Here is a 20,746-nt window from a genome sequence, read left to right on the forward strand (position 1 = left end):
GCATTGTGGGATACAGTACCAAGTGTTATGTGCTCTGTTTCACATTTTAACAAATGTAGGAGTTAATCCAGCCATTCTCAAATCTGCGTACTGCGCACAGTATACAAACTATATACTGCAGAAATAGTAAGGGTATTTCAAACATATTGATTGTTTTCCACAATTGTGATTCCTGGGTAAATACATGAACATTTATTCCGGCTCTGTGCCACATTACAAAGTCTGTCCAAATGCAATTTTTTATGTTATACATGCCACTTCAGATTCATCTTCTGTGCCTCCTTTGCAGTAAGAGATGGCTTATGATGAGTCATTGAATGTCAGAGAAAGGCATATGTGGGTAATTAAATGGACAGGCATCTAGGCTGTGGGTAATCAAGTGGTACTGAATGCAGAAATGCTCCCATGGTTCCATTACAAAACAGGTTGAGAAAGATGGTGTTACGGGAAGGCAAGTGCTTTAGCTCAATATACATTTCGCCTTAATTCAAGTGGACATTTAGAGATGTGAACAAAGATGACAGCATGAATCAGACAGGTGATGATGAGAAGAACGGACAGGCAGGGGGAAATAATATAAGCTAGAACTGCAGTACTGGAGGAACGAGAGCAGAAAACAGGTTAGCAAGCGGGTGGAGCTGAATGGATGTGTGATTAGACATCAGGCCACCTGATGGTCAGTCTGATTATAATTGCAGTTTCTCTCTCTCACTCTATCTGTCCATCAATTTCTCTCTCTTTTTATTCTTAATGATGTCTCATCAGTGTCACTGCATGTCCATAATATAAAATGTCCTACATATTTTGTGTAATTTCATTCTTTTAGATTGAAGAGCTTTGTTTGATTCAGTTTAATTGAGGGTGTTTCATTTTCACCCCTTGTCTCATCCTGACTCTCTAACCCAGTGGCAGTAGTGTGGAGTGATGGTATCAATACCATGGGACTTTGACATACACCATGTTAATAAATAAGGGCTTTCACAGCAGGTAGTAATAGAAACTCAGCTATAGGAACTATCCTAGGGCCGTTTTCCTGGTTGACATAAGCAGACAGACAGCAACATCATTTAAGCGCAGCATTCAGCAACGTCAACAACTGGAGGATGGAGGACACCATGATTGGTTGAGAAGTGCCTGAACTTCGGCGTCAGTCCATCTATCGCTGTTTTCCATGTACATGCCGTTAGTTCATGGAGTAAGTATAGGTAAACTGTATGCATTTACACAGCTTTTTAAAAATGGAGAGTGCCAGTGTTTCGTATGGCACGTGTTCGGCCAATCAACACACACTTATGTCACTGGCAGTTCCTATTGTGCTGGGTTACACCGTGTCCTAACCAGAGGCATTACGATAAGATTCCAGCAACAAACAATTTGTCTGTCCACACCAGACGCGACGCGAATATAAGACGCAATAAAGTCAATCAAAAATCACAGCCAATCAGAAGAGCGCGTGGGTAGGCTCTCTCTGCAACAAAATGGATAAGTACATAATCAAATTCATGAATATTACACCATTGTAACATTATTAATAATACATACTGAGTTACTGAACCAATCTTTGTCATAGAATACACTTGTCTGTTCACAATGAGTTGACAGTTTGCTGAAATGTTCTTGTTTCCTTTTATTTATTTTGAAGATCTGAGGTGAATTGTCCATTGTTGTTTTCAGTACGGCTATAAAAGGCACACAAAATGATATTGAAATTCACATTAGATGCTTTTAAGATTAAATAAAGCACATAAACAGCATCTGAGATTATCTTTATCATACACTGTAAAACCGAACAGTGAAATTAATTAAATGGAATGAGTTTGTTTCACTCAAATAATAATGAAAGTTCATTGTACTTAATAGAAAAAAGTTGCGTGAACTCAACATTTCATTGTAGTAAGCTGAACTTAGTATGATTGAGTTGAGTTGCAGCAGATTTCTAATTCCCAGCATGCTTTGCGTCAGACTGTATAAATAAATGTTGAAATTAAGTGTTATTTTGTGTGTTTTTGCACAAGATTAACATTGGGAGACATAAGTTTTGGTTTGATGTTGTGTTATGTTGGGATTTACAGGGGGTTCTGTTATGTTTTGTAGGGTTACCACTGTGGTGAAGAGTAGAGCCTGTGGTTAGCTTGAGGATGGGCTGCAAAACTTTTTAAACTATATATGCTGCATGTTGTTTGATTATATACATGCAAATATATAATAACAGTTTCTTGATAGATATAGTAGCATGTGTTATTTGCTATCTAATATTTAACCAAGATCTGAATGTCATATGAAGTGTGTGTAATTAACATTACGATGAGTGGGGCGAGGCTGAAAACTGTGGGAGTGAAGGGATGCCGGTGACGTGATTGTTAATGATGTGCACCACACTGGCCTTGCTCCACTTTCACGGCTCTCGGCCCTGCCCCACTTGTCACAAAAATGTTAAGTTCTACTAACTTAAAAAAATGAGTTAGTTTACTTCAATGTTTAGAGCTAATAAGTTTAACTTATAACTTATTCTGAACTTATTGAGTTTTACAGTGTACTTGGCGTTGTTGTTCCAACCGCGACGCGGCAGAAAAATAGAAACCGTTTCTAAAATAGAATTGGCGCGTGTCGCCATTGTGGCTAGTTAGGACAAAAACTCTATTAACATAGAAAGGATACCTTTAATTGCGTATCGCAGCTTCCCGTCTGGTTAGGACATGGTGTTAGACCCTACTATGAAGGTAGGAGCTAATTTAGCCCCCCCAAAAGGCATTCCTATATGGTGCATATCCAAACAAAAAAGTACCATAAAAACATTATTTTGGTACATATCTAAATATAAAAAACATGGTATAACCATGTTAAAAAAAAAAAAAAAAAAAGTGTTACCATGGTACATGTCCAGAAAAATAAGGTGCAGCAAAAAAAAAGGTGGGGAAAAAAAAACTACATCAAAAAATATTGTATAACCATGGTATAAGTCCACAAAAAATCTGGTACTACCATAATACATGTCAAAACTCCATCCTGTGTATTTTAATGTCTTCTGTCTGTCAGAGCTAAAACACATTTTGCTATAAATAGTGACTGTTCTTGTACCAGCCGTTGCCCGCACAGGCAGTTATGACTAATCAGAGAGATATGTGCGCGTGTGTTACCTATCCACCTCCCAGGAGGTGTTATTATGACCGATGGAGGATGTGTGGGTCTTCCACTCGCCGTCCGGCAGCTCTAATGTCTGCAGGGTGAAGTAGCGCACTGGGGAAGAGCCGTCTCCCCCCGCCGTCCAATGAAGTCGAAGCTTATGAGACTCCACCCCTTTCTGAGGCACCGTGAGTCGACGAGGGGGCTGTGGACGCTCTGTGGGACATGTGTAATGAGTCACTGTTGGGCATACAGTATGCATGCGTCACAGACCCGGCTCGCGGCTAATTCTGAGCTCGGGTTTAAATGCAGTAAGCTCTGAAGGGCCACATGCTGTTTTGACAGTATCAGCTTTATGACTGACATTCTACTCGGATAGACTGACTCTATGAAACATGAGCATTTCAGTGAATTACATGAGTAGTTTTAAGCCATAGTCGCATCTGATTCATCACTGTTTATGTAAATGATTCTACAATAAAACAATAAAAAAAAATTGATAACAACACAACTATGAAAAAATATTATATAGAATAATAAGCCTTTTTTTAATGGAACAGTTTATTGAGCCTTTAGACAAAACATATACACATTTAAAAAAGTTATGTTATACATGTACATGATTATGTTTATTTTGCTGAGTATCATATTAGATATATCAGGTTTTTATGGCTCATATAGTATGATATATGTAGATATAGCTCATATTTGAAGAAGAAAAAAGACCACAGTTTTTTACAGAGGCACAAACTGAGCAAAAATATGTAATTAGGTGCAGTTGTTGATATTTATATGACCAAAAAGTAAGATGAAATTCTGATAGCTTGTCATGTACATCAATGAAATCTTTATAACAGTACTTGCATACTGTAAAAATGCATATAAATATCAGTTGTCACTCTATATCTCCCAATCACACTTCATAATATGATGATATTTAAATGCTTAGTTTTATGATCAAAGCTCTGTAGTTTTTATTGTGGGGGACAAAACATTATGCAATTACAATGATGACTGAGAAATGTACAAATAAACATTCCTCAAAAGCCTGATGTATCATATTTGATACCTACATTTTAACAAGATTTTCCTAAAAATGATGTACGGATAATCAAGTAAACCTAAGTTGCTTCAGTTAAATCTTGAAATATTATCAACAATATAAAAGTTATTCTAACATTTACCCATACTAAAAGGCTGTAAACTATAAATCGATGATAGAAGGTTCTAGGGTAGTAGGTTGTGTACAACAGGTTTTTCAACAGTTTTAATTGATATTTTAGAGACCTCAGAAATTTGCATATCAAATATCTTGGACCAGCAATAAACCGGCTACAGGAATACCAGCTGTTGGACCTGGTTTCGACCTGTTAGACCATCCTTAAGACGTACCTCTTTTTTCTGTCGTTATGACGACGGCCTCCTCCGGGGGTCCCCAGCCCTGTTGAGTGCGCGCTGTGATTTGGAACACGTACGCCGACTCTGGGATCAGTCCCGTCACCGTGAACTGACGTGCGTTTGACCCTACCTCAACCGTGGTGAACTTGTTGGGGTCATTGATATCCAGACGGTAAGAAATCTGATACCCTGCAGTGAGAAAGACAAAACTGGGTAAAAACTGCTGGAGTACATAATATTATATAATCTTGATATATTATAAAAAAATAAGTATATGCAGAGGCTGCATTTAACGCAAATGGAAATGAGTCTGTGTAGTGCTGCGGCCTAAACACCAAATAAACAGATTCAAATGTGCATATTCAAATGTGACATCTTTTTATATTATTATTCTGTTATGAGAACTTAATAAGAGTAACAATATTTATAATTAATATAATAATACAAATAATTATCATCATTATTAATATATTAATTAAAAATGGTTGATATTAGTAAATTATCATTTATTTATAATAATAATTATTACTAATTATACAAATCCTTATTAGTAAATTATAATTAATAATAAATAATAATAATATATTAACATGTTAATAATATTAACAATATTTACAATTGATATATTGTTATTCATTATGAATATTATTAATAGCAGTATATATCATTCAATGTATATATTAATACTTATAATATATTATTATCATCAATACATTAATTAATATAAATAAAATGAAAATAAAAATAAAATAAATAAAATATTGTTAACATTAGTAAAATATAATTTATAATAACTATTATTATTAATTATACATATTAATAAATTATAAATAATAATAATCTATTAACAATTTATTAACAAGTTAATAATATTAATAATATTTAATATAACATTATCAATTATAAATATTAATTAATATCAGTAAATATCATTCATTATATAACAACAACAATAATAATAACAATAACAACAATTTATTAATTCATTAACAATTTAATAATATTTACAAGTATTGGTAACACTTTAGTTTAGGGTCCAATTCTCCCTTTTAACTAGTTGCTTATTAGCTTGCATATTACTAGGATATTGGCTGTTTATTAGTATTAATAAAGCACATATTAATGCCTTATTCTGCACGACCATATTCTACATCCCTTAATTCTACCCAATACCTAAACTTAACAACTACCTTAAAAACTATTAATAAGCAGTAATTAGGAGTTTATAGAGGCAAAATTCGTAGTTAATACTTAGTTAATAGTGAGAACTGGACCCTATTCTAAAGTGTGACCCAAATAACAAATGATGTTCAAATAACAATTAGGGGAAGATTTTTAATTATGGCTTTTTAAATTTCAGTCTGTTCCTCACATAAAGCTATTGTATGGCTTCAGAAGACTTCAAATATAACACAAATTAAATGGACTACTTCTATGCTGCTTTATGGTGTTGTTTATGTCTTTTTTGAGCTTGACAGCAAACATCCTCATACACTTTAAATGTATGAAAAAGAACAGCGTCAACATTCTTGCATAGCCATTTCATACAAACCATACAGCATATTTCAAAACAGCTTATAACTATTCATCCGGTGTGTATCATTACAACGGTCTAAACATATGAGGCATCACATTTCAGCTAAATACGTAAGGTCATTATACAAGTTTGCAACAGCAGCTTTCCTTCATAAGAGTTAATAATCCTCTTCAAACTGCAGACATGGCTCATTTAATTTTAATGCAGATGCTAAGACCAAAGTGTCCCGTGAAAGATTTCCACAGTCTGAGCATGTTTTAACCTGGAAGCGTTTATTACAGTTGGAAAGGTGTTTTTGACATGAGGTGGTGGAGAGATTGAGAGAGTTAAGTTCCTTGTAAATGGGGGAATCTACAGAACAGCCGAGAGAGAGGTTTTTATCTCTGTCACATGGGACGTTTGGTGTTAGCGTGTTCCGTTTGGAGGATTAGCACGGCGCTACAGAGCTGAGGATGGTTTTAATTCAATGTTTTTTCCCCTTTGCCTTGTCTTCTCAGATTCTTATTTGCCCTTTTCTTTCCTTTTCTCTCTTCCCCTCTCTGAACGCACAGCTCGCTAAGATCCTCCTTTATTAAGAGGCCATCGCTAAACCCAACCCAAAAAGCCCAGAGGGGCCTATGCAAAATCCTCTGCTTTACCCGCTTGTTCCTGAGCGCTCTCTTTTGATGGTTTTTCTTTTCTTTTTTCCTTTTTTTTTGCATTATGCTAGAGGCAGAAATCAACTTTTTTCATCTTTTCTTCGCTGTTCGCTTTTGCCCTGGAAATGGACAGAGGGAGGCAAAAGGACAAAAAACGGGCAACAATCAAGTGTTCAGGCTTTGTATTTTCCCTCATCTATCATGGTAGAACTGTGACCCATGCCAGGTGGTTCAGTACTCATTTTTTAATGTCTGGGTTGCCGTGGTGAGTGCAGTAAGCCGTGTAATTGGTCAGAACGTTGCCCCCTCGGTCAGGCACATTTTATTTGTGCGCCCTGTTACCACAGCAATCACTGATCCCTAACCACAGGACACATTACAGCGGACACTCAACACTACGAGAGAAGGAGAGCAGGAAAGGAGAGACCATGACAAAAAGAACCATGGTTCTACCACAAATACAATGTTTTTGGGTCACATTCATGGTGATAATACCAGTCATATTCTAGATAGTACCTCAAGGCACCATTTAAATATCATGGTACATGAATGTTGTAATAAAAAGTATTGTGGTTTATATGTTTCATATTAGGATTTTGTTTTGTTTTTTATTAGGGCTGTCCTGGACTAAAGATTTTTCTAGTCGACTAGTAGTTGTTCATTTAAGCGATTTGTCGTCTTATCACACATGTATTTTAATAAGTCATATACTTTAAATCATAATAATGAGCCTTTAATTGCCTATATATAATACATATCCTAATCAGCGCTCAAGCGCACGCATAAAGCTTGACACAGCGCACCGGCAAACGTAATGATTATGAATGTGTTGTGAAAAAACAGCAAGGAGAAAGTCTAAATATTTTAATAATTTATTGATATTGTTCTCAGTGTTTTCGGCAGCAGAGTCTGAGTCAACGATGCTGACTCATCATCTCCGCAGTAGTGGACGTGCCTATAAGCATGTTTTAAATTACATAATCTGAGAATATTTGAATTGGTTAACAATCGCTTGACATTTCAAGCTTTCTATAGAAATATTTCTCATGTCTGTGAGGCAAGTACACTGAATTTTGGTTTAGTTTTGTGACGTGCTAAAGTTCACAAAGACCGAGATAGCAGAAAGCGCATCCTTTTGTTTTCTTGTTATTGTGAGTTTACACAAATGAAAGTAGAACCCCAGTTTCGAATGAGTATTACTCTTATCTGTATGACCAAAAATGACAGAGTATTTTAAGTTGTTTATCAGGAACAAATGCAAGTGATCGAGCTGGCGCCTCCATGTCTTGCAGTAAGCATGCTATACTTTAGCCTCCACACTCTGCACAAACACTTGGATATGCGCCTAATAATAGCACACATTTATCTAGGTTAAAATTAAAGCGAGCAGCCATGTAAAGTTGCTACAACTTACATGTTTCAAAAAAGCCATATTTGAGGTCGATGGATAAAAGGCGAACCTTTGGATTTCCTGCTCAACATACTAAATTACCACAAGGACCCGCTGTTAATGATATGTCCCTTATGGACTGCGTGACTTCGCCACAAGGTTTTTTTTTTCTTTGACTAACCGATTCATACAATTTTTGGTTGACTAAGTGTCACATATGTTTTGGTTTTGTGCTCATGTTTATGATTTTATTTTGTAGTTTGATTCATGTTGCTTGTTTGTGTCATGCTTCCCTTGCTCCTCATGTTCTCCCTTAGTCTATGTGTCATGTTCTGATTGGTCTATTATGGTCATGTGGTTTTCAGTTCTGTTCTGTCGTTGGTTCCCTTGTTCCTTGTGTCTCTTGCTCATTGGTTGTCATAGTCATGTGTTCTCTTTGCCAAGTCAAGTCTGTTCAAGTCAAGTCTGCTCATCATCAAGTCTGTTTATGTTCAAGTCTAATGGTTGCTTTGTTTGTTTGCTCACTTTAATTCAATAAACTGCACTTGGGTTCATCAAGCTCGCCTTCAGTCTGGACTAATCGTTACACTAAGCCTCTTGTAGTCGACCAAAAGTTAATCTATTATTAAGGGGTCAGCCCTATTTTTCATATATACAGGCTGTATCTATTTGATAATAATATATTAAAAACAGTAATATTGTGAAATGTTATTACGATTTAAAATATCTTTTTATTTTAATATATATTAAAATGTAATTTATTTCTTCAATTGCAAATCAGAATTTTTAGCAGCCATTACTTCAGTCTTCAGTGTCACATGATCCTTCAGAAATCATTCTAATATTTGCAAAATGTGCAGTAGCTATGTTTTTTTTTTTTTTTGTATATATCATTTTCTAGGTTTGCTACTATTTTTATTGTAAAAAAATCTGTTGTCAAACTAATTAAGATCCACATTGTTCGTAAAATGATAAATATAGCTATGATTTCAGAAAAAAAAAATACAGTACTGTGCAAAAGTCTTAGGCCACCATTAGATATTGTTTTAGCAATGTTATAATGACCATATACAATTATTTCTCAGTCTCTTTATTAGAATATAACCAGACAATACAGTACATTTGTATGCAGTATTAAAAACCAGAAAAAAACAAACAATAAAACAAACGACTTCTATAAAGTGGCAAGTATTTAGTATTTAGTGACCTCCCCTTACACTTGAGCAATAGCAGGAACCTGGCTCTCTTAAACCTAAAATGGAATGGAAAAGGACTGGAAGGCCAAGAAAACTTTCAAAATATGATGAGAAGTTTCTCAGATTTTCTTCTTTGAGAAAGTGGAAGTCCAGGTAGTCACACAAAATACTGAATTTTGCTTAAAGAAGCCATTTTGTTCTGATTTTTATTTTATATACATTTTTTTGTACATATTTCCTGTATTTTCTGTTTGTATCATAATAAAGACCAAAAAATAAATATGAATGGTCATTAAAACATTGCTAAAACAACAAAGCTGGTGGTGGCTAAGACTTTTGCACAGTACTGTATATACAAGTTGTATAGTTACAATGACACTGCCCCTTAAATATCTTCAATTTTTTTTTATCTACTTTTTGTACCTTTTAGTACACTAAACAAGATTAGCTTGACTGTATAAAGTAGCTTCCCCAAAACTGAGCAACCCAATCTACACAAGTCTCTGAAAGAGACAGTGATAAGATGAAAGCATGTATGTTAAGCTGCCAATATCTCATTAATACACGTAGAGCGACGTACACAGCTACTGCTTAAACTATATCTGTTTTTACAAAAGTAACAAAGAGATTAAAGGTACGCAATGTTTTCAAATGTTAAAATACTTTCTCCTAGCCCAGCTTAAAGGATTAGTTCATCATTTACTCATCCTCATATCACTCCAAACTTTTATGAGTTTCTTTCTGTGGAACGTGAAACATTTTTGAATAATGTACCACTTGCTTTTTCATGCAATAACAATGTATAGGAAGCTTTGAAGGTGCAAAAAGGATTCACAAGCACCATAAAAGCATCATAAAAAAAAAAAAGCAGTCCATTAGACTCTGTACTGTATTACCCAGTGTTCCACTGAAGTTTTATAGGTTTGACAGAAGTAAATAATGACAGAATATTAAGTGAACTAATAATTTAATATGGCTAGATGACAATAAGTAAGTTATTCGTACACTGATTTCCCCAAATGTAATTGTTTGAACATCCAGAACAACTGTAGGACCTTTGAGCAAATCAGGCTGTGATGACTTCATCAAAACCGAACAAGAGCAGAATTATGTTTTAATCACTCATTATTTATGACATTTTGAGTAACTATTAAATTGTTTATAGGAGGTATGTGATGTTTGGTATGTGTGTGAATGTTAATTCAATTCCCAAATGTTTATATTAATTAGGTCTGGGTAAAACATATCATATTCTCATTATAAAAATGATGACTAAATTATTCTCTGCAGGGGCGGGAAAATAAGGAACCATGTGACTGAGAAGACGACGCGTTGACTAATGTAAAGGGAGGAAAAAAAACGTAGTTACGCCCCGAACTAAAGACAATGTCTAAATGGTCAGAATCCCTTTAGAATTTGAGTTTAAAAATTCATGAAACAAACAAATAGCTTTTCTAATCTAGCCTAACATAAAGAAACACGTTTTCTAGTCTAGTCTAATTTTTCTTTTGATTTAGTTTCTTTTCAAAGTTTTGATTTAGTTTTCTTTTCAGAGTTAAGTTGAGCTGTGTCTCTGACTTTGCCTGGCTCAAACTTCAAGACACATAAGGGAATCCCCATTCAAAGACGCAACCAAAGAAAAGCAAGCAATACCTCCAGACTCTAGCTGAACTGGTGCATAAAGTTTCATAGCCTCATTGAAAACTCAAAGCAAGGGTTAAATTAAAAGGTTTAACCAATGGAAACTGATGTGGTATTTCATTCTTTCACTCTGTTAAAATCATTCTTTCCTTGCTTTCCTTCTTTCTGCAACTCGTGTGAATGTGTGAGTGTGTATGATTATGTGTTAGATGTGTTTCTGTGTTTTATAATAGTTCAATAAAATCTTCCAAGTATCTTGTGTTTTGTGCTTATAAGTTAATGTCTTAAACTGCTGAGCTTGTTACCGTGCTAATAAATACTTTGCATATTAATATCTGTTGCAAAGTTGATAGTTACAACCAATCAATTGATTGGACTATTAATTTGATCTGCTGTGATTCACAGTAACACTGGTTTAATCAATGGCACGAGTTTGATGTGGGATGTGGGTGTCAGTTTATCCAACCAATGGCAGATGGGGTGGTGTTTGGTGATGCTAGTGGCACTGAAATTACAAACTTCATCTTTAAGTCCATATATAAATCAATGCAAATGTGAGACAGAGAGAAATAAAAAAACATGAGAGAAATGAGAGCAACAGAGAGCCAGACAGAAAAAGAGAGTGATGAATAAAAGAGAATAATAATGTGTGAGAGAGATACTGACAAAGAGAGAGAAAAAGAGATATTAAACACCAGAGCAAAAAGAGACACCAGAGGGACCTCATTCCACCAATCAATATTCGCCAACAGGCTCTCGCTTTCAATACATTATTACTAAAACTCATTTAGGAGCTATAATAAAAGTTACACTGCAATAAAACAACAACAACATATGCAGATTATGATGCATGACACGTTTAACATACAATATACCAGGGGTGTAGCCAACGGACAGGCCTGAGGGGCACAGGCTCGCCCACTATGATGAATAGGCCCCCCAGTTATTGTACAAAAGTATTGTTGTTTCATTGATTTTAATAGGATAACAAACAAAAAACAGCAGAGATGTTTAAGCAAAATTCTCTAAAAAAATCCTTTTAAAAATTTGCATTGATGTGGGAGAGAACCTGTCCATCAGCCTGCAGGTAATGGCAAAATCTTTTAATTCTGAGCGCAGCACTCTCTGGTTCATTCTATAACACATAAGGCTTTTGTTTTGAAAATCAGATCTTTTCTGTGTTATTTTTTATGTGGACGTGTTCGGCATTTTTGTGTATTTTTGATTGTTTAAGTGCAATAAGCAGTGAAAAAGAACTCAATTTAGTACTGAGATGTGGCTTTATGTGCGAGCACTTTGGGTGTGAGCACTAAATCTGAATGAGTAAAATTATGGGCAATACACGCAATCCCATGCCGAAATTCAAGCCCTGTTACACCAACAATATTCATCCGAAGCAAATGAAATGAGTGACTGAGGGGAGGCGGGTTTGTGTGTCAACTCACTGTCGGAGAGACGAGATAGAGAGAAAGCTCAGCTGGTAACATCTATCTATTCTGCAGAAAATGAGTACTGGAAGCTTTTCAGATATTTCAGTACCGATATGTAATGAAAAATCGATATTTTTGACAACACTATCACATTTAGTTTATTATTTTAGATGCCTTTTTAAAAGACTACAATTTAAAAATGTATATATTACATGTAAAATTCAACCTGCCAAAGTGGCTAGTAGGAGTGACTGCGTTACATGCCATATATATGTGGGTCATTGACGAATAAGGTTTTTAAAAGTGCAAAAAAACCTAATGGAGATATACTTAATTTTGAAGTTTTATTAAGTGTAAACAATGAGATTATATGGCTTTTATAGTCAATTAACACTGCTTTAGTCATTTTTTACAAGATGGACAAAATTTGTCACCAAAAAGTTTGATTTAACCAAAATTTCGGTTTTACCGAATGACACTTTTGGTTATACCGAATGATGATATTTTTAAACAATGCTAACAGGCTGATAACTAGCTAGCTAGAAAAAGGATAATCAAACATTTTATATTTAGTACAAGTTTTTAAAATATTACAACATTTTCCATGTTTTATAACGGTTGTACCGAATGACCTGATGTTTCGGGACTTGCGTATGATCAAGTGAAAACGAATTTTTCAAATAGTTAAGAGAGAGTTAGTTACTTTGCTTCACAACCATGTGGTCCTTTAAAGGTGTCTGAATGATGTCACATCCTGTCACATGATATTGAACGCATGACTTGATCCAAAACGGTCCCTTTATATTGGTTACTCCGAATGACATCAATGAAATTCATTTTTCCGGACATTCTTTCTCATAACAAAGCAATGACTTCTACACGTAATTTTAATACCATTTTGCACGTGTTGATATATGATGTTATAAAATCATGCCAGAAAAAAAATACATACATTTATTACATTTTAAGATATTTTAATCACTAATGAAATGGCTGTATTGGCCTTTGGACGGTTAAACCGAATGACCCTTTGACAAAATCTTTAAAATACTGTTATATGTAGCAAAATATAATTAAAACCTTTTTTTCAAAACCCATTCAATAAAAGTGATCTAGTTGTACTACCTTACATACTTTGGATGTCATATCTTAGTTTTTAATTATTATTAAGGCCTTTAGACAAAAGTCATTGACCCATATATATATGTACACACACACACACACACACACACACACACACACACACACACACACACACATACACACACACACACACACACACACACACACACACACACACACACACACATACATACACTACAGTTCACATTTTTGACTTTTTAATGTTTTTGAAATTTACATAATCCTTCAGAAATCATTCTAATATATCTATATCTGCTTCCTCAATAAACAAGCTACAATTAGTACAAAATGCAGCTACTAGAGTTCTTTCCAGGTCAAGAAAATATGATCATATAACACCAATTTTATCATCTCTACACTGGTTACCTATTAAGTTCCGCATCGATTATAAAGTATTGCTAATGACCTACAAGGCTCTAAATGGTTTAGCTCCTGTGTACTTAACCGACCTTCTATTGCCCTACAATCCTTCACGCTCTTTAAGATCACAAAACTCTGGACTTCTGGTTGTACCTAGGATATCTAAGTCCACTAAAGGAGGGAGAGCGTTTTCACATTTGGCTCCTAAACTCTGAAATAGCCTTCCTGATAATGTTTGGGGCTCAGACTCACTCACCCAGTTTAAATCTAGTTTAAAGATGCAACTCTTTAGCCAAGCATTCACATAATGCATCTCATATCAGATAAATTGCACATGACTATCTTTGCTTAATGTTATGAACAGCAGCTGTGCTAATTATTCTCCATTTGCTTTTATGTTTTATCTCGGGACACCCGTCTTGTGGTGACTAGAGACTACATCAGCTTCAGTTTGGATCCAGCCTCTTAAGAAGACCTCAGATGACCAACACCTTTGATAAGACGGCGCCAACTCCTGCGAGGACTTCAGATGACGCAAAATCTGGATCAACATGAACACTCCCGATTTTCTATATATCCTAATTATTGTTAATATGTTATTCATTACTTCCAGGAGCTCATTGCTTCGACCTTCAATTAAACTGCTAACAGTGATTGTAAATTAAACTGCCTAAATTATTACATTATTAGCTAACTGCATTCTCTAAATTGTAATGTTGATATGCATTCTCTGTAAAGCTGCTTTGAAACGATATATATCGTGAAAAGCGCTATACAAATAAATGTGAATTGAATTGAATTAAATTTGGGGCTTAAGAGATATTTCTTATTATTAATGTTGAAAACAGCTGTGCTGCTTATTATTTTTGTGGAAACCATGATCTATTTATTCTAGATTTCTAAAAAAAATGTCTTACTGCAGAAGACTTATAGCGTCATATAGACCACTTATATAATACTTTTAAGAAGCTATTATTTTTATTATTCTTCGAAATTATTTTTTATTATTCTTATTCTTCAAAAATCTGAGATAAGTGCTCATATAGGTGAGTAAATGATACCAGAGTTTTAATTTCTAGATGATCTACTCCATTAAGAAAAAAGATTTTATGCAGTGTACTGATGATGATTTGATCTAATGATCTGTACTTAATCAGTTTATAGGTTTGCTATCTGAAATGCCTCCAAGGTCACTTAAATGCATCGATGCCTCACAGTCAGCGTGCAGTAATTGCGAGCGTATCTGACTGCTGTTGAGGAAAATCAACACAGAACAATGAAAGACCCCTTGAAAGTAATGTGTGAAAGTCACATTATCTGCGTATCCTCACATATGAAATATATTACAAAGATTTGAGAAGATAAAATGAGTGCTGGAACACTGACAGCTCTGCTCTGATTGAAGATCTTTGGTTTATATCGCTCAATCCTACAGGGAACGATTGATCCAATCAGCAGAGAGCTCTGTGTGCGAGTGTGTGTAGAAAAGAGACAGAAGGCAAGAGATCATCCGAGGTAAAGAGGCTTCACATTTCTATCACTATTAAGGGATTATATGATCCATCATGGGTGGTTAAGTGTCCATAATCCAGTCATCTATAGCTGTGTGTCAGTACGGCCCATAATCTTGATAACGGCAAAACTGAGGCGGTTTAATCTCCATACACGGTTGAAATCCCAGTACACAAAATCTCATAACACACACAGATACAAACTGACTCCAATGCAATACACAGCATGTCCTTGTAATAATACTATTTCAAATGGCTCAGGGCACAATGGGAACAAACAGACTTTCTTTAAGGTCTTAAATGACATTTTTACTGCAGACCAAATTACATTCTTGTAACCTTTGCAAAGATATGAGTACTTATATAGCTTTATATAAAAACAACAGAACAGAGATATCATCAATGATATACTAAATGTATTTATTTATTAAAATATTATATTAAATGTATTAAGGGGACCTATTATTCCCCTTTTCACAAGTCTCTGGTGTCCCCAGAATGTGTCTGTGAAGTTTTAGCTCGAAATACCCCACAGATCATTTATTACAGTTTGTCAAATTTGCCCCTATTTGGGTGTGAGCAAAAACACGCCGTTTTTGTGTGTCCCTTTAAATGCAAATGAGCTGCTGCTCCCGACCCCCTTTCCAGAAGAGGGCAGAACTTTAACAGCTCGCGCTTCAACAACAACAAAACTGGAGAATCTCACGCAGCCAAAATGTCAGAAATTGTCAGTAACGGTGTTCAGCCTTACATTGTTCGAAACAGAGTTGGACACTGATGGAGAGACTCAGGAAGACGTTACAACTTTTAGAATGAAACTGGACGTTTCTGAATGGTTAGTGGATACATTTATGTAGTTGTTGTGGAGTTAAGTTGATAACAGAACATTTGTAATGTTTTTTTTTTTTTTTGGAACAGACATTGTATATCTCCAGCTGCTTCAGTGAGGAAACAGAAATGGCGGACTGCTGCACTCTCTCTCATTTTGCATAATATGTCCCCTTTAAAACAACAGAAGTCCTCATTTATATAGCTAGGTAAATGTGTGCGTGACTGGCTGTATAACGTTTATGTTCTCTTACCCATAATGATACCGTTTGGCTCAGAGGGAGGTTGCCAGACAACCCTGACAGACGTGAGACGCACTTCTGGAAACACCAACCTGACAGGCGGACCAGGAACTGGAGAGAAGAGAGGGAGGGTGAGAGAGGATACACAGTCGAACAAGGTATTTAAAACAGATTACTGTAGTCCACATTCTGATTTCTTTAAATGTAGAACATATTTCAAACACTTCAAAACATCTGTTTGTGGGACCAAGCTTTTATCTTGGACATGATAAATATGACATTTTAATCTCTTCACACACACATACAAAGTCTCGCCGTAAACTTCTAATTCCTTAAATCCATAAATATAAATATTAGTGATTCATAATCCCTCATCAAACACATTTAACTCTGCCAGTGGACACTAGGCCAACAGCGCTGGTAATCCACTAGTTCTGATGTGTGTGTGTGTGAGTGTGTGAGTCAGTGTGTGTAGAGAATAATCACATAGACATTCCAGTATCTGGTATCCCTGGTATCCCTGTACATTTCCGAATGAATGTTGCTCCATTGAGCCGATTAAGAAAAATGACAGAAAGAGGGCATTTGTCATTCCGCTGGCAAGACTCCACAGTCCACATATGAACACACTCACTCATTTCAAAGGGGAAGATGGCAGCGCTTACTTCCCTGTGCTGTGGATATATAAATGCAAAAATGCGAGTATGTACAGTATTTCTGAGAGAAGCTTCCCGAAGGAAATTTTATTGCTCAGAGGTTGCTCTTTTATATCTCAGGAGACTTAATGAGGTTCCCACTTGGTTGAATCTCATGAAAACTGTCAAGTAATGCCTGTCCTATATTTCACTCCAGATTCAAAAGAAGTCTATTTTTTCATTATGGCATTAGCTTCATGATAACTAAGCACATTTCCCTCCATAATTTGAAAAACATCTCATTCTCATTACTGCAATGTGAAAAATAATAATTTAGTAATAATTTCACAGTAAATTTGTAAAACACAATTATAGTAATACCTATTGTAGTAAAAATACAAAGTAATATTTAATCCACTGAATTTAAATTTTTTATTGTAGTTAATATTTAATTATAAATAAATTATAAATAAAATGATTAATAAATAATTATGTTGGCTTGACAAAGCCAACATACTGAAATGCTATTTAAGCTTCTTCTTCTTCTTCTGAGACAAAATTTAAACAGTATCTCCTCCTAGAGCTTTTAAGCTACCCACCAGGCTCGGGTCAGACCTTCAGGCTGTTTTGACTCGGGTTGCTATATCTTTTCTAACTGATCCAATTTATGGTTTTCCTAAAAATGAAGATTAAAAAAAAATAAAAATCCCATAAACTTACACTGAGGGGGTCAAAACTTTAATACAATAATATAGTATTTAAGCTTCATCCACTACATATCTATCACTGGCAAAGCATAGCAACTAGCTTAGGACATGCTTGCAACATAGTAATTCATGCTAACAACATGCTAAAACATGCTAGCAACATGATAAATCATGTTAGCAATGTACGGAGCCCCGGACATGACATGCAGAAAAAAAATAGTAGGCTAAATCGTGCGCACGATTTACTAATTTGTTCCCTCGATGTGGTTAAACATGCTAGTAACATACTAATTCATGTTAGCAATGTACTAAAACATACTTAACCATGCTATCAAAGTGCTTAAACATGCTAGCAACATACTAATTCATGCTAGCAAAGTGACATGCTAGTTCATACGAATTCATGCTAGCAACACGCTAAAACATACGAATTCATGTTAGCAATGTGCTAAAACATGCTAGCAGCATTCTAAAACATGCTACAAACATGCTAAAAATGTTAGCAAAGTGTTAAAACATGCTAGCTTCATGTTTATTAATGCTAGTAGTTTTAAAACATGCTAATTCATGTTAGCAAAGTGTTAAAACATGCTAGTTCATGTTAGCAAAATGCTAAAACATACTAAAGGTGCGTCCCAATTTACGTACTTATGCACTATTCTATGACGTTTTATAAATAGTGTAAGTGGTGCGTTCACACTGAAAATTCCAAAAAGAAAAACTACACTTTAAATACCTGGATGATGCACTAAAATAACGGAAAAAACAAAGTGTGGAATGTTGGACACTTCATGCACTCAACTGTCCCAACTTTAATTACGTAGTGGAGAGGGAGGGGGTATCAGACTTCGTTGTTAAATGACAAAATAACCTTATACAATTCACGCGCTACATGGATGAGTACATAGTGCATAAGTACATAGTGTATAAGTGCATAGTGTAAAGTGCGTCATTTGGGACACACATTAATTCATGTTAGCAATATGCTAAAACATGCTAGCAATGTGTTAAATCATGTTAGCAACATGTTAATTCATGTTAGCAGCATTCTAAAACATGCTAGAAACATGCTAAAAATGTTAGCAAAGTGTTAAAACATGCTAGCGACATGTTTATTAATGCTAGTAGTTTTAAAACATGCTAGCAACATGATAATTAATGCTAGCAGTGTGCTAAAACAGGTTAGCAATGTGTTAAAACATGCTAGTAAAATGTTAAAATATGTTAACAACATGCTAATTCATGTTAGTAACACGCTGATCATGCTAGCAACCTGTTAATTCATGCTAGTAACATGCTAAAATATGTTACCAACATGTTAAATCATGTTAGCAGTATGCTAAACATGCAAGTAACATTTTTAACTTTCTTTGAGTAAAACCTTCAAACTTCAAGCTGTTCAAAGATATTTTGCACTTTCAGACCTGGCTATGTCAAGCCAACATCAAAGTTTGTCATCAAACATTACTTATCTAGTTACAAAATACTATTTATATAAATAAAATTATTATGAATACAATAATTAAAATAATTATAGTAGTTAAATATTGAATAATGTAAGTTATTTTTTAGCAAACAAAATGAGCAAGTGCTTTACTGTATTAGAAGGATATTTTTATAATTGCTAATTACAGAGCTGAGAAGGCTTTTAAATGGGCCATAAAATGAATGTGCCCATACAGCTTGGAATCTCTGACTTTTATTTGCCGATTTTGTCAAATGCAAGCACAGTTTGAGTCTCTAATGAGAAACAAGAGATGGACGTGAGAATGCTGGGGTGTTTTTCTCCAAAGAAATATCTGAAATGTAGTCACCACTTAATGTCATTGCTGTCTGGGAACAAATTGAGATCTCATTAGTGATTTTTCTTTTCTATGAGTGAGTGAGAGGTGGTTCAGACAGGTGACTCAAGCGATGCAGTGATGCAGGATGAGGTTTCATGCAGTGGGGGCACCAGGAGGCCAGGCGAGTGTTTGAGCGAATATGCATGTGTGTTTGTCTGTGTCTAGAGCCACGTGGGAGGTAATGCCAGTCTGAATGTCGGGCACAGCTGGAAACCACCAGAGCATGAAGCAAGACATAACTTAGAGGTACCATTATGAATGTGTGTGCGTGTGTACTGGTGTGTGAGTGTGTGAAGGAACATCTGCTAAATGGGTAGCTTTCACTCAAAGTCTAATTTTGACCCAATGTGTGTGTGAACATTTATTTTTGCTTTTATTATGCGTGCACGATTTGTCATAACCAGTGGGAACATCTGAAGAATTAGATGATGCATGTTGCTCAGTGGGCGATGCATTGATTTTATTGGTTGCCTACCATCATCCTTGGTTCTCTCAACTGTGGGGGGGAGGCTGGGTGGTCCATCTCCGACACGTGTAAATGCAAGCACCTGGACCTCATACAGGATGAACTTGCCAAGGTTCCTTAAAAGAAGCAAGTGAGTCTGGTTCCCGTTCACCAGCTGGACCTGGGGAGCCCGCTCAGAATCTTTTTCTCTGTATGATACCTAGAGATAAAGGGAAATATAGGTCAAATGGAAACAGTTTTGATGTGCTATAGAGTGTAGGAACATCCTAAAATCAACAACAATCATATAGTGTGTAGTAGTGTATGCTAATTAGGGCCCGAGCACCGATGGTGTGAGGACTCTATTGTAATTATTCTTCTTCTCCAAAATGAATCGCATTTTTGAAGGCCTAAACGCTCGAAAACTCATGAAACTTTGCACAGGCATCAGAAGTGGTGAAAATTTATGTCTGATATAGGTTTCAGAATTAGGTGTGGCAAAATGGCTCGATAGCGCCACCTACAAAATTTAAATTAATCGCCCTTCGCGCTACGTTTCACGTACAGGTATGAAATTCGGTAGACACGCACAACAGCCCAATACCTACAAAAAAGTCCCTGGGTTTACTCGACTCTCTCGTGAACGCGCGGATGGCGGTTACCGGTTACCAGAAGCTA

At 35.5% G+C, this 20,746-nt stretch overlaps 1 protein-coding gene across 2 annotated transcripts in view; it reads right to left on the minus strand.

The window, feature by feature from the left end:
* The window catches only part of sdk1b (sidekick cell adhesion molecule 1b), a 253,500-nt gene that overhangs the window by 28,652 nt on the left and 204,102 nt on the right, over positions 1-20,746 (minus strand). For both annotated transcript variants that reach the window (XM_051903427.1, XM_051903423.1), the window contains 4 exons: positions 20,099-20,288; positions 16,450-16,548; positions 4,516-4,710; positions 3,138-3,339 (listed from right to left, as the gene is read on the minus strand). In XM_051903427.1, coding sequence (XP_051759387.1) covers positions 3,138-3,339; positions 4,516-4,710; positions 16,450-16,548; positions 20,099-20,288 — 686 coding nt within the window. The remainder of the gene's footprint in view (positions 1-3,137; positions 3,340-4,515; positions 4,711-16,449; positions 16,549-20,098; positions 20,289-20,746) is intronic.

The sequence above is a fragment of the Ctenopharyngodon idella genome, chromosome 1 (assembly GCF_019924925.1).
Source record: "Ctenopharyngodon idella isolate HZGC_01 chromosome 1, HZGC01, whole genome shotgun sequence".
NCBI lineage: Eukaryota > Metazoa > Chordata > Actinopteri > Cypriniformes > Xenocyprididae > Ctenopharyngodon > Ctenopharyngodon idella.